Here is a 15,175-nt window from a genome sequence, read left to right as displayed (position 1 = left end):
CACAGTAAGCTAGAGAAAAATCCTTTTTAACATAGGAATGAGTAAGCAAATTGTAAACAGATGAATCAGTAAACAAGGCATGTGATAGCAAACAATACATGACTCTCTAACTCAATTATCCAAATACACGTAAAGAGATCAGATTCACTGAATGTCTGCACTTGTGGTGACCTCTACTGCTCGACATAGCCATTGCCAATGGGTTTCACTCTACCACGCTCAAAGCTAGTCCATGATCATCTAAGGCCATTATTCTGCCAAAGACTAGGACTTCCTGCTACTCTTACCACTTGAATCAGTATGCTCTATGTGAGTCTGACTGATTCTTTAGACTGTCAGGATACAACCTTGCTTGAAGCCTTATCAAATCACATACACTACACCACCACCATAAGATCTTCCCAAGAGACTCATATAATTACGTCTAGCTCATACCATATACATGTTCTCACACCAAATTCACATGTTATCTCATAACATTATAATCTCTTGACAATGCACAACTAGCTAACCAAGTCATGTTTCATTTCATACCAAACACATCAATTTCAGTCTCATTACATCACATAAAACATACATGGTATCATTCATGGTGCTATTAAGGGTAAATCACTCAACCAAGGAAGCAATCAAGTAGTTACAATAATTTTGCTGTCAATCTCGCTCAAGCTACAAAGCTCTCGCTCAAGCGACAAGAGTCTCTCGCTCAAGCTAAAAATCCTTGTCTGGGCGAGATTGCAAACAGTGAGCATTGGAATCACCCACGAGTCCTTGCTTAAGCTAACCCATTTTGCGAGAGATTACTCTCACTCAAGCGAAAGGCCCTCGCTCAGGCAACAACTTGAAACAAAGAGCAAGGACGAGTTTATGCTATTCTTGCTTAGGTGAGAGCATCTCGTTTGGGCGAGAAATCATTCGCCTAAGCGAGAACAACAAATCCCCACCTACTCTCACACATGCAAATCCAGAAACCCAAACACAACATCACCCAACATATTTTCAATCAACACAAACGACCAACAAGCATTTAAGAAAAATGATTCAGTAACCAACAGACATGCAATACTCTTAAAAGCTTTAGACTCTATCTTCCCTTACCTTAGACATAGATTAACTCAACCAAACAAGCTCCAACAAAAGAGCACCACAACAAGACTACTACTTAAGGAGCTGACAACCAAGAGCAAGAAAGGAACAATGAGGCCATGACCACAAACAAAATCAAGCAAAAACTTCAAAACAAAAACAAAACGAAAGAAGGGACAAAGGTTTTGTTCAACTTACAATTACACGGAGGAAGAGTGTTAAGTAAGATCGAAGGAGGTCGTAGCTCAAGCCCTAACAGAGCTTTTGTTTCAGAAAAGGAGAAAAGGTGAGTAAGTTGTTGTTAGGTGAGGAGGCAAAATAGGGGTATATGAGCAGCTGAAAGGGGTCCTAGAAAACAAGTGGACTGACCTTGGACCCTCTAATAAAGTCAGACCAAACAATTTTTACAGATAGAAGTGAGCTTTACAATATATATATATATATATATATATATATATATATATATATATATATATATTAGAGTGATTATGTTTAAAAGTAAAAGAAACAAATTTCATTCTTTCATTATTTTTTTCTTTTATTTTCTTTTTCTTTGAAAACATAGTATCCCGCCATCAAAGTAAAAATATAATATAATGTATCTGCACTTCTCTCTTATGTGTGTGTTTGTATTGGTTGAGAAATATGTTTGTGATTATGACAAATAATTTATTAAAAAATGATTTAACAACATCAACTTGATTTTTTTCATTTAAATAATTTTTTTGTTCAAGAAAGTTAACAATTAGATTTTCAAATGTTCATTTAAGGTATATATTCCAAAGGCCCGTTTATACAATGTAAAACAAACTATAACAAATACATACCCTAAGAAAATTGATAATTTGTATGATTTGAATATAATTTAAACTAAACAGGATGAAATAATCTATAACAATATATAAAGGAGATTCCCCTTTTTGTGTCCACTTTTCAAAATACCGATTTTACCCTTTAAATATAACAATTTATTAAATTTTAAAAAATTGACCGTTACTTTTACAAACTTTTTATAAAATCAGATGTCTCTGTTTCTTCTCTTCTTCTTTATTTATCAATGGTTATTCTTTTATCTGTTTTGATATATTTTACTTTATTTTTAATAAATATAATTTTAAAATATATATTAACTTAATAATATTATAATATTATCACCTACTAATATAATATCACGCATTTTAAAAAATACATACATACAGGCGCGATAGCGCCTGTGTTACGCTAGTACATTATAAAGGAAATCAAGTTCAACATCCCACCTACAATATTCACATGAATTCTTAATAGTAACATCATCATCTTCATTATTTACCATTTTCCAAGAATGATTTTTCTTCATACTCCATCCATTGCATAACTTATCACGACATAAAGGAGTTGGATTACGCACTAGCGTTCCATAAGGTCTTCTCCATATATTACCCAATAAAGCTATTACCTTATTTCTACAACTTACAACACACTTTGCATTTCTCAAAAATTGCATGTATTCAACTCCTTTTCTTCTCAAATCATCTTCATAGGAGCATAATAAGATCAAACCGTACACATATCTTCCTTCTAGGTGACCCATTTCAGCAGCCATCTTCAAGTCTTTGATGCCTTTTTTTACATTTCCCATATATCTAATTATTTCTTGCAATCCCTCCCTATACAAAGCTTCAATATTGCCACCTTCTTTACAACTTTTGATGAAAGAGTCAAACACCAATCTTTTTTCTTTAGATAACCATGAATGTAAAGGGAACTTTTCTAAAAAAACTTGTTGCCACATATAGTTATCTTTTGAAGCATCCAAAAAATCTCTACAACATACTTTCATGTTGTAATGATCAATGCAAGATTCAGAACTTACCCTTGCAATCATATTGACCAACAAGTCTGTGGGAAGTGATTTTATTGGAATCATAGTAGATTTGTCATGTTCAATGCGTTGCCTCTTGTTGTCTATGTGAAGTGATTCTTCCATTGGAATCAAAGAAACAAATTCATTATTTTCGTCGTGTAGCCTCTTGTTATATCGTGTCTTCTTCACCAATTCTGAAGTAACCATTTTTGTGTGATATTGAGTATGAATGCTGAAAATCAAAATTTGTATGTGATTAAGGATGAAAAATATTTAATTGTGTGTGATATATATAAAGGTCTTATTATGTGTTAGAATACTTATATGAAATATTTTATATATCAATAGATATGATAGATATATGCTCAATATATCTTTTCTTTTTAACCAATTTAATCTTTACCAAATTTATTTTATTTACTCTAAATATGATTATAGTTTTGCTTTATCTTATTTATTAATATACTATTTTACTAATCTTATATATTTCAAATATAGTAATTATGTGTGTGGTTATTAAAAAATAAGAAAGATATAAATATTATTTTGCTAAACATAAAATGAGATATTATCTATTTCAAAATCAAGGTTATTGCTTATTTTCATGAATTCTATATAACACTAGCCAAATATTGGTATCCATTTAATCTTATTTATCAAATTAATCTTTTTATAATATTATCTTATTAATTTTTGAAGTAATAATAAATAGACCGTGTAATTTATTTTAACTTATGTACGAATTTCATAAAATCAATATTATGTTATTGAATCTGAATATGATAAATAAATTTTTTGTGTATTTTTTCTCTTTACTAAATTAATATTTATATTTTTACTAAATCTTTTTATTTTATTTTATTATATCTAACTATAATTAATATATATTCACTACTTATATTAGCTTATTTACTAATTTAATTTTATAAATATTGTTTTACTTACTCAGGACAACAAAATAATATTTTTAGATATTTTATATCATGTTCCAATTTAACTTTAATATTATTTTTATTTAATCTGAATGTGATATAAATAGATGGTTTATCTTATTAGTCAATTTAATACTTTTACTAATTCTTTTTACTGAATATGAATATTAATAAACTTTACAATCTATTTTATCTTATTTACCCGTTTAATGTTTTGCTAGCAAAATAAAATTTTCAATATTTTTAATTTTATTTACCGATTTAGTAGGTTACGTAATATATTGAATCTAAATACAATAAATGGATATCTTATTATCCAATTTAACTTTTTTAACAATTAACTTGATTAATAGATTTTGCAATTTATTTTATCTAATTATCAGTTTAAATCTTTTATCAGTATTTATTTTACTAATATTTGAAAGTGGCAAATAAATCTTCCTATTAACTTCATCACATTTATATTTTGAACTTTTATCATTGTTGATGATGATAAATTTCTTATATTATCTTATTTTAATAGATTAAATAAAATATTTAATATTAGTTTTAATTACACTCATACGTGTGTATATATATATATAGATATATATTAAATTGAATATTTATATTAATTTTGTTTTTTAGCAAAATTTCAATTTAATTCTTTTCATATTTTTATTAATCTCAATTAAGTTTTATTTTTATAAATTAGTATCAATTAGATTCTATTTTTAATTATTTTATTTAACAGTTTTAGTTCTTTACTAATAGAAAAAATCTAATTAATATTAATTTATAAAAATAAAAACTTACTTAAAACTAATAAAATTACGAAGACCAAATTAAAATTTTACGAGAAAAAATAGGACGAACGAGTATTTTAATAGACATACGCATATATTAATTTTATTTCTCTTAGATATTTTCAGAAAGCAATGAGGTGGGAATAGCACGGAACTCATCTACGTGGACAATGGAAAAATCTTAGTGCAACTGACGAAACGAATCAATTTCTACCACACTGCGAAATCACACTTTCAAAATTTCTCGCTTTCAAGTCCCAACCTCCAATGGTCGTAGTTGCATTATCCTCCTCTCTTCCCGTCGGGAGAAACCTCTTCTCTTCCTTACCATCAACGCCGCCACCCGCCGATCGCACTCCTGCGGTCTCCGCCACTCCGCCGCCGCCAATCCCCGTCCCCAAGTATCCCCCGCCCCGCAAATCCCAAAACCCTCCTCCTCAATCCCCGACCCCGAATCCCGGCCTCAGATACCACCGCCACTCCAAGTATCACAAACGCGTGCCACATGATGGTGTACTCGCCTCCGACAACGCGGACCGGTCCGTCATTATTGGTGAGTCCGGCGTGTCATACCTGCTCCCCGGTGCGCCGTTCGAGTTCCAGTTTAGCTACTCGGAGACGCCGAAGGCAAAGCCGATCGCGATTCGAGAGCCGGCGTTTCTTCCGTTCGCGCCGCCTACTATGCCCCGGCCCTGGACGGGGAAGGCGCCGCTGAAGAGCAAAAAGAAGAAGATTCCGTTGTTCGACTCGTTCAATCCTCCACCGCCTGGCACGAAGGGCGTGAAGCACGTGGAAATGCCGGGGCCGTTTCCCTTGGGGCAGTTCCCGAAGGAGGGTAAGACGAGGGAAGAGATTCTCGGGGAGCCTCTGAAGAGGTGGGAGATACAAATGCTTGTTAAGCCGATGATGTCGGATAATCGCCAGGTTAATCTTGGAAGGGATGGATTAACGCATAACATGCTGGAATTGGTACATTCACATTGGAAGCGTAGCCGTGTCTGTAAAGTTCGTTGTTTAGGTGTTCCAACTGTTGATATGGATAATGTATGTCATCATATTGAGGTACAGTGTCCCTTTTCTTTTCTTTAAGATTGATTCATATTTTTGTGAGTGCAAATTTCTTACACCAGAATGTATTTCCGATTAATCTCTGAGCATATTGGTACCAAGTACCAACATTTGCACCTCCTGGGCATGTTCACATGGATTATGACCAAGAAATGACAACACGTTATGGCCTGTTTCTCCAAAAGATTATTTTTTATTATTTTAACTTAGGTACAAGCTTTCGCTTTTTCTTCTCCTTCAGGTATTCTTGTATAAGGTTATCGAAATATGCTCTTAGATAGAAAACTTTAAGACTGTTTCCAATGCACATGTGACATGCACAATTGCTTACAAAGATTGCTTATACTAACTTTGCAATTGGAGTAATTGACATGACATTACTTAAGGAAAAAATATGCTTTGAAAGAGAGAAATCAATGGGAAAATATTTTATCTATTAATAGGAGGTCAATTGTAAGACTTACATGATTAAGTTAACTCTTACTTTAGCAACCTCAACCTGAGTGAATTATTATATAAAGTGTTTAAATCCATGAGCCTACAAAATTAACATATGCAACTCATTTATGCACTCATTGCGTTGTGGATGCTCTTAGCTGTAAATATTTTTTCAGTGGTTTTGAAATTGTTATCTTAGATAGTTTTTTAAAATTCACCAATGGCAAATAACTGTTTTTAGCACTGGTGTACATATGATTTGGCTGTACTTGAGTGAGTAGGAGATTACATTTACAGGGCGACTGGCTTTAAAAGTTGTTATGGCCTTTCTTCTCTCTTCACATTCTTGTTTTTAATTTTTATCTTAGTAATAATAAGGTAACAATATTCAGTTGAATTGTTCTGTCAGGTTCTGTTTCATAGTTGAGGCATTTTCTTGTCTTCAATAAAGTCTTCTATTCATAGTTATATTGAGAATAATTTCATCAATGCTTTGTCTATTCTGAGTCAAACTTTGTATGCCATAACAGGAGAAAACAGGGGGGAAAATAATTCATCGAACTGGTGGTGTAGTGTACCTTTTCCGTGGCAGAAATTACAACTATAGAACTCGTCCACAGTATCCAGTGATGCTCTGGAAGCCAGCTGCTCCTGTTTACCCAAAACTTATAGAAGATGCCCCAGGAGGACTAACAAAAGCTGAAGCTGATGAATTACGGATGAAGGGAAAAAGCCTTTTGCCAATTTGTAAATTAGGTAACCATCTAATGGGTTTCATTTCTGTCTTTCTCATGCACATGCACACATAGCGTGAACAAATTTGACATTTTAGTGTACCCTTTTGTTTTTATTTTTCTTGCCTGGAGCAACTGAAGTCACAGAACTCGAGGCAAGACTTTGTCTAAACTTGAAGTCTTTATTTTGATGTATGTTTTAATGGTCATGGAATAAGTTGGTGCCATTAATATTTGTCTGAGTTCTGCAATTCAGAGTTCATTAGGATTAATAATTGATAGCAATGCTTCAGAATCTAAAGTAAAGAATAATTTTTTGAGCCCAGATCCTTATTGTTGTGCCAGTGTGGTAGCAGCCTTTGGCTAGGATAAAAAGATAAAACAAATGAATGATTTACCTAGATATGCAAGAGTTCAGGGTTCTTCCCCGGTCCCCATTCTTTAATCTTCTCATCCTTTTTCAAAATCATAAGATGACTTCCCTATCAACCTTCCCTCTTTATTTATAGGCAACATGTGATATTTCTTCTACTATCTCAGCCCATCCAACTACCCTAACTGACTCCCTAAGAGACACGTAACAAACTAATAAAGTGTATTTATCAATAATATTGGAGTATCACTACACTACGTATTAGGACTAAAAAGAAGCGAACGTAATTAGGGTTAGTGCAACTGCTTAGTTAAGGGAACCAGTAAAGTAAATATGGAGAACGAAGATTAAAAGATTATCCAGAGTACTAGAGCATGTGTAGGGGAAACACTTTGAAGATAACTCTTTCTCCTCTTCTCTGTTCTGCAATTTTTTTTCTTTTTCTTTGTTTATATCTATCAATCATTCATGGCTCTTTAACAATTTGTCCAACCTTCTGGACCTCATTGCGAATAAATGGAAAATTTGATCTCTCGAAGAAATTACCACAGATCAAGCCCACAACCTCTTTCATTAGCATCTAGAATTTCGAAGATTAAGAAGAGTATTGCTGGAATTGAAGAATTATGGAATTGGTCTTGAAGGAGGAACGTGGGAAAGCACAAACGTGGTTAGGGCTTTACTTCATCACAATTGAACAAGAAGAGGGAAAATGTGGAAGAAGGGTGTTCAGAGTTTGCCAATGACGAAGTTGTTTTTGGTTGAAGACGGTCCTAGTTTCAGCGGAAGTGGTGTATCATTGAGTTGGATGTCAGAACAGCAAGAAACAAAACCAAAAATGGAATGGTTGTTGGAAAAACAAGAAACAAAAGCAGATGTGGATAAGTGACAGAACAGAGAATGAACCAGTGGCAGAGGTGATAGAAGTAGAAGTTGAATAGGTAGATGCAACACTTAATCTGGGTCCTCAAATCTTGGATTTTGTGACTATAGAAGAATTATAGAAACTAGTTCAAATTCAAATCCATTAAATTTTCATTTCTTATGCAAACATATTGATTGCTTCAGCAGCATTTTAAAGACAATGGGTATGTTGTGTTGTGGATTACTCGCCCACATTTGCTTGAAATGAGATATGGATTAGAACAGTGGCACTCTATTATGGACACGTGCAATAATGGAATTCAAGAAAATGGGCAGCTTTTTTGCCAAATTGGCCTAGCCCAAGCTTCGCTTAGGATTTGTATTCTTTAGAAAGTAGATAGAGACATTGCAAATCTGTCCATTCAGGTCATTTTTTGAATAATGCGCAAATCCTTCCTGGACTCTCGGAATCGGCAAAACATTATTTGACAATAAAAATCTGACTTGTGGCAGGTTTGAGTCGTCACCTTTCTGAGTGGGGAAAATATGAATTCAATGTAAGTGCTTTGTGCTTAGGAACATATTCTGGCTTGGGTTGCGGCACCATCTCCTTGCTCAAAACGTTTTATTACCAAAAAAAAGAAGAAAACAAAATAGTTTATGGTCTCTGTTTCAGGCTCAAAAGATAGATACATTTACTGTCCAGCTTTGGCCCCTAGAACAAGCCTGGATTCACTATGTTTTTCGTGTCTTCCATCTGAAGAAGGCAGTGGGACATCTGTTGGACGTGTATCTATTTCATTTCCATTTTCCAGGATTTGAACCATAATGATTGCTGAATTTAAAAAGAACATGGTCTTGTTAGGACATAGGGGAAGAAAAGTAGTTAGAGACGGTTAGAGCATTTGGTTAGTGGGAATCAGTTAGGTAAAGTACGGAGGAAATGATTAAGTGTGAAAGGAATTATTCAGATAATTAAAAAGTTTTAGGAGAAGAAACAACTCTCCGAGAAGGGAAAATCCTTGTAGGATAATTCTTTCTCTTGTTGTCGTTCAATAAATGCATTTCTAAATTCTCTCTTCTCTTTCATCGGTTCACACAATGTTCAAATAAAATATTTGACTATGGGATGCTATGGGCTTTTGAATATGAAATATTCCTGGTCAGTAGAGTAAATATGTAAGATGTTGAAGATAGAATTAGTCCAAAATCTCATAGTGAAGGAAAGACAATTAAAATCTAGTAAAGTAAAATGGATAAGCTGTCATTATGTTTGATTTTTTTTTCTGATCTGTATATTTATTCAACAACTTTCTCCAATTTTGAGATTTTATTGATATTACATTCTTGATATTAGCTGATTACACATTAATTTAAGGCATGAGTTATGGCTTTTATTTCTAAATTTATACTTCTAATTTACTTCTATAATGTTACAGCAAAAAATGGAGTGTATACATCCCTTGTAAAGGATGTCAGAGATGCTTTTGAAGGAAGTATTTTGGTGAAAGTTAACTGCAAGGGATTGGACCCTAGTGATTACAAGAAAATTGGTGCCAAACTCAAGGTATCAACATGTTCCTCCCTGTTTGCTGTGGTGCCTTGCTTTGTTCTTTTTGTGCCTTACTAGCTATGCTCATAAGAAACAATATTGATATCTTTTCTGGGTATCGAGTCAATAAAATGAATTCAAAGTGTTGAAGGAAGTGATAAATGCTGAGAGTGAGAGTTGGAGTCCACATTGGGTAAAATTAGACAAGAAAAACAACATATAAAAAGAAAAGATCCATATATTTATTGCGTTAAGTTTTGAGTTGAAAGTAGTATCATAATCTCATTTGTTCATGACTTAAATGTCCCAAATCTCCTCGAGAGTAGCAGCTGCGGAATCATTATTCGCATCAGATACTGCAAGCGAGACAGATTCTCAGGAACCGGATTGCTATCCATGTATGTAGTGTATCAGTAAGCTATTCTGGCACTTCCCATGATTTTGACTAGCCAGCAAGTCAGTGAAGAAACCACTCCCTTGTGATTTCTGTCTCAGTAGAGACACTTGCCTGAACGAGCAAGTTGGACAGTCTACTTTTTGCAAGCTCGTGAACAACCCATCTTGCTTCGGATTGTTGATGTTAAGATCTGATGGGATTTTTTCACGTACTCCTCGTCACCAAACTCTCCAGTACCAGATGGGAAAATATCATCAACAGTTCTTTCGAAGAGGATCTCTCTCAAGTTCTCAGATACCATACTGTCTAAATCAACATCCGCATCCTTGAGTTCACTTATCTGGTTCATATTGAGCCTACCTTGAGTTATAGCAGTCTTATCTTGATCATTTTCTGAACATACTCTGGAGGTAGCCTACTTGCTTCTGGAGTTTACAGAGCTGCTCCAACCTGGCCTTTTTCTATCTTCCATAACTAAAATGACTTAGCTTGTCGCCTAAAAGCTTGCTCAGCTAGACCTCTGTGCACTTACACTTTCATTATCACTCAATCCCAGAATCCCAGCAAACTGATTTGGAAGAAGATACTCAGAATCATCCTTTTTAGTGATCTGAGCACCAAAGGGAACCCTTTGTCACTTCCCCAGTTATACATAAAAGTATTTTTTGTAAAGGTCAGGCCTATCCCTTTCAGGAAGATCATCTTTAAGAGTAATTTCTATCTAACCATGTTTGCCCAACTTTTCCGTAAGATCTTCAATTGGTCTTATTTTCTTGAGTGTCTGAAGTTCTGTAATGTCCTCTTCTTTCACGGGTTTTTCAGTTGAAATCTAACTTGGCTACCCTGTAATGTCCTCCGCCAACTTAGTTACAACTAAGGTATTGAAAGCTAGCATATTCTTTTGTTCTTTTACAGACTCTACGATTTCCAGCTGCTCAGGCACGTTTTATGTAATTAATAAATATCTTCACCACTGCCCTGTTTGCAATAGACATAGCAACTTCCCTAGTAGGTTGCTGGCCATGTGTGGCTTTTCTTACTGCTTTCTGGATTTCAGCATCATATCCATCAGCGCCTGATGCAATTGCATCCTGGACAACCTCTTTAAACAGACTGTCACAGATACCTGAATGAGCTGCTTCAACAATCTGTTGAGGTATGCAGAGCATTTTCACCCACTCCACATTGTACCTGTTCGAGCTGGTCACAGGAATTGTATGTGAAGAAGACATACTTTTATTCATGTGTAAATCAACGTATTTATAGAACATGAGCAAAACAGAAACTATCAGTTGATAAACTGATGAAAGATAGTACCTATATGGGATAAAACAGATTTATCCTATTAGTCAACATGACTTTTATTTAAAATAAAACAACATGAAAATCTAATATATTCTATTTGTTAATTATTTCCAACAGTTATATCTTCAACAAATCTTATATATTAAATACAATAACTTAATGAATGACAACCTTACAAGTCCCTTCAACTAATTTTAAGAAATTTAAAATGAAATTAAATAATATTAAAAGATAATTTCTTAGGCAAGTCCGATAAAATCTCAGTCATTTAATCTTTTTTTCAATTGGGGTTCAGGCCCATCCTTCAGTGTCAGCTCTGGGCTGAATGAGGGGTCTTATAACGATTTGTTACTGCAATAAATTATGCGTTGGACTTTCTTTAAAGTCTTTGATATATTTGTTCATAATAATACAAGGTCAAGTCCAGTTTAGGTGTTGCCACAATAATTTGAAGTAGAATCCTGTGCTGCATGCATTTTGATAGTCTTGTGTTGGCAGGATTTGGTACCTTGTGTGCTGTTGTCTTTTGATGATGAACAGATATTGATGTGGAGGGGCAAAGATTGGAAATCAAGGTACCTGCAACCTGTTCCAGTTTTTACACCTTCAAAAGCTGGTTTTACAGGGAATTCAGAAAATTCAGGTACGTGTTACGGAAAGTAAATTCGGTTGAATTCAACCATTATTTTTGTGATGTTCTGTCCCAATTGAACTCTTGTGTAATCAATAACCACATGAAGACATGTTTGTGTATAATTATAATGGGAAGTGTAAGAAACGTTCAAAAATGGGAGTTTTCAATATAATCCTAAAATAGATACATAAAACGTAGGGTTATTGTAAGCAATCCTGACTCTTGGAAAGAAATGGGTTGTTCTTAAAACAGATTATGTGTTTAGGGCATGCATTTAATGCAATTCCCCGGCTGATAATATTCCAACAAGCACTCAAATCTCTCTCTCTCTCTCTCTCTATGTATTTCGATGGAGTTTATTATGCAAATTTCAGGAATGACTATTAACAGAAACATATTAGAAAGGCATTGCTTCGAGGTTTCATGAATTTTGTCGAGCTAATTGCTTGTTTTGGGTATAGTTTAATTAACCTCGAGTTTAGTAGATTTTATGTTATAGGGATGGGATGCTTGGGCACCTCCGATCTTTCTATTGAAGTTCTTTGAAATTCCTTCTATAATTACCTTTGTTATGTTATTTTATATGAGAAGGTAACTCATTTTACCCGGATGATTTTTCATTGCATTGAGATTAAGTTCTCTCTCTCTTTGTCCTCTAAGTTACAAATGTGATGACCCCAATAACCATTTTCCTAAGAAGCTTTGATGATAAACATACTATGTTCGGTGGTCTTTTCCTTACCGCTCGTTAATTATTCAACTGCTGTCTATTATATCAGCCTTCAAGAATTGTTAAGTTCTATCTTGTGGCATATATGAATTATATATAATATTTTTGTCTCTTTGTTTGATATTGGTAAAATATCAGTTGAACATATGCGCTGAGCAACATGGTAATGTTTTGACAATGTTAATCAGGTGAGACTGATGACAACCAAACTAATCATGTTGACAACAATGTGGTGAACACAAGCCCAAAAATGTTGTCTCTGTGGAAACGTGCAATTGAGTCAAGCAAAGCTTTGTTGCTGGATGAATTTAATCTTGGTCCTGATTGTCTGTTGGAGAAGGTAGAGGAATTTGAGATTGCTTCACAGGCGTTGGATCACTCCCATCCAGCATTTAGTTTGTCATTTAGAGAAAATGACCAAGAAGCTTCAACTGCAAACTTTGAAAATAGTTATTCTAGTGACGAATTTCCTGCTGAAGAGGAGGATGAAGAAGACTATGATGACTACCATGATGAAGAAGACGATAACTCGTATGTAGTGGACACGTCAGCTGAACCCGAATCATTAGGCATTGATATGATTGTCAAAAAGCTAAAACAAAGACCATTTGAGTAAATACTTAATTCAACATAAAAAAAATGGCAATTTCAAGAGCATTTGTATTGAGAAAAATAGCAGGCTTGAAATATGAAATTGAGTAAAAAAAAGAAATCAGTTATCTTATCCCTAAATAACTAGGTTTGTTCTTTTATTGCTGAAAAAAAAAAAACTAGCTTTGTTAAAAAAAGCAATTGCATGAAAAAAAAATGTTATTTAGATTTTGTTTTAAAAAAACTGAGTTGTTCTTAAATGAAATTTTCAAGTTTTACTATAATTTACGAAATTGAATATATATTTTAAAATAATACATTTATTTTGTAATAATTTGAATGATTTAGATAATTTAAGTGATTAAATATCAATTCAGAGCAGTTCAATTTGATTAAATTTATTAAACGATATACTGTGGTTTAATTCATTTAAATCTAATCATTTCTAAAATTCTTTTAATTAAAAGGTTATATATATATATAGGTATATATATATATAGGGATGGCAACGGGGCGGGTACGGGTATCATGATCTCATCCCCATAATAAAAATTCATCCCCAAACCCAACGGGTATACAACTTTTGACCCATCCCCACCGGGTAACGGGTATTTTCTTATACCCATACCCATTTTTTTATTGTTCCATATATCAATTAAATATTTTTTATAAAAAAATTTAAAAATCACACCAACGGAATCATGATACTATCAAAATATTCAATATTAAAATAACATACTCTTTTTGATTTTCATGATGTCAAATATTAAGAAAAATATTATAATAGTATAAATCTCAAATTAAAGTATCAAATAACAACTAAATAAAATTCAAATAATTATATAAAAGCTAAAAAATTACACATTACTAAAATTTTATAATAACCAAAATATTTATTAATTTTACAAATGATCAGTGGTTTCATTTGCATTCGATCCACCTACACATAGAAAAAAAATGAAAAATTAGATATGATATAATAATTGAAATTGAAAATTTTAATTACTAGAATATAATGTACCTTCTTCATCAGATTCATTTTCACTCATGAGAACATCTTTTCCTTTTAATTTTTTAACACCTACAAACACCAAATGTAGAATATTAGATGAGAATTCACAAAAAATACTAACAAAAATATTAATAAATTTGAGTAGATGGATTCAATGGAGATTGACTGTCATTATTGGAACTTTGAAAGGGAGTTGGTTGTTGTGAACACTGTGGTGGACTTGGTACCTGCAAATCTTGATCTCCTGTGCTCATTTTCTCTAGAAACTAACATACGTAACAAAAAAAATCAAACAAAGTAAAAAGGTTAATTTCTTTTTTAACAAAATATAAAAGGAAAAACAATAATCAAGTTTAAAAATATTTCAAATATTTTTTATACTATTAAAAATTTATATTATACCACTTAAACGAAATAGCACAAATAACAAAATTAAATTAATAATAATTCAAATTTAAACATAGATTCTTCATCTTTTGATCTTGAATTAAATTAAGGATTTATGCAATTGAGCACTTAAAATTGAGAATTAAACATTATCATGAAACAAAAAATAAATAATAAATAAAATTATCATAAAGGAGTAAAGATAATTAAATGTGTGACCCAAATTTGAGAATATCCATTTGAACATAACATAACGGAAAAAAAAATGTATAATTAAGATTATGATAAAAAGAAAAGTACCTTGAAGATCTGCTTAAACCTTAGAGAACAAGCCAAACAATTAAAAGAGAGTAAAAAAGTGTATAACCAAAGTAACAAAAAGAAGAGCTACAAAATAAGAGTCAAACATTTTCATGAAAATAAATAAATAAATAAAGATAA

General features: G+C 32.9%; 1 protein-coding gene and 1 pseudogene across 1 annotated transcript; one reads left to right on the top strand and one right to left on the bottom strand.

Moving 5' to 3' along the window:
* Positions 1-4,797: 4,797 nt before the first annotated feature.
* LOC114179630 (CRS2-associated factor 2, chloroplastic) lies at positions 4,798-13,456 on the top strand. The gene is made up of 5 exons (XM_028066044.1): positions 4,798-5,711; positions 6,686-6,911; positions 9,566-9,693; positions 11,879-12,023; positions 12,933-13,456. Exons 1-5 carry the CDS (start codon positions 4,917-4,919, stop codon positions 13,358-13,360), a joined length of 1,722 nt encoding a protein of 573 aa, XP_027921845.1. The 5' UTR covers positions 4,798-4,916; the 3' UTR covers positions 13,361-13,456.
* Positions 9,707-11,861, bottom strand: LOC114179631 (annotated as a pseudogene).
* Positions 13,457-15,175: the final 1,719 nt, after the last annotated feature.

Source organism: Vigna unguiculata, chromosome 3 (genome assembly GCF_004118075.2).
Source record: "Vigna unguiculata cultivar IT97K-499-35 chromosome 3, ASM411807v1, whole genome shotgun sequence".
In the NCBI taxonomy this organism is placed as follows: Eukaryota; Viridiplantae; Streptophyta; class Magnoliopsida; order Fabales; family Fabaceae; genus Vigna; species Vigna unguiculata.
This window is presented reverse-complemented; position numbering and strand designations above follow the sequence as displayed.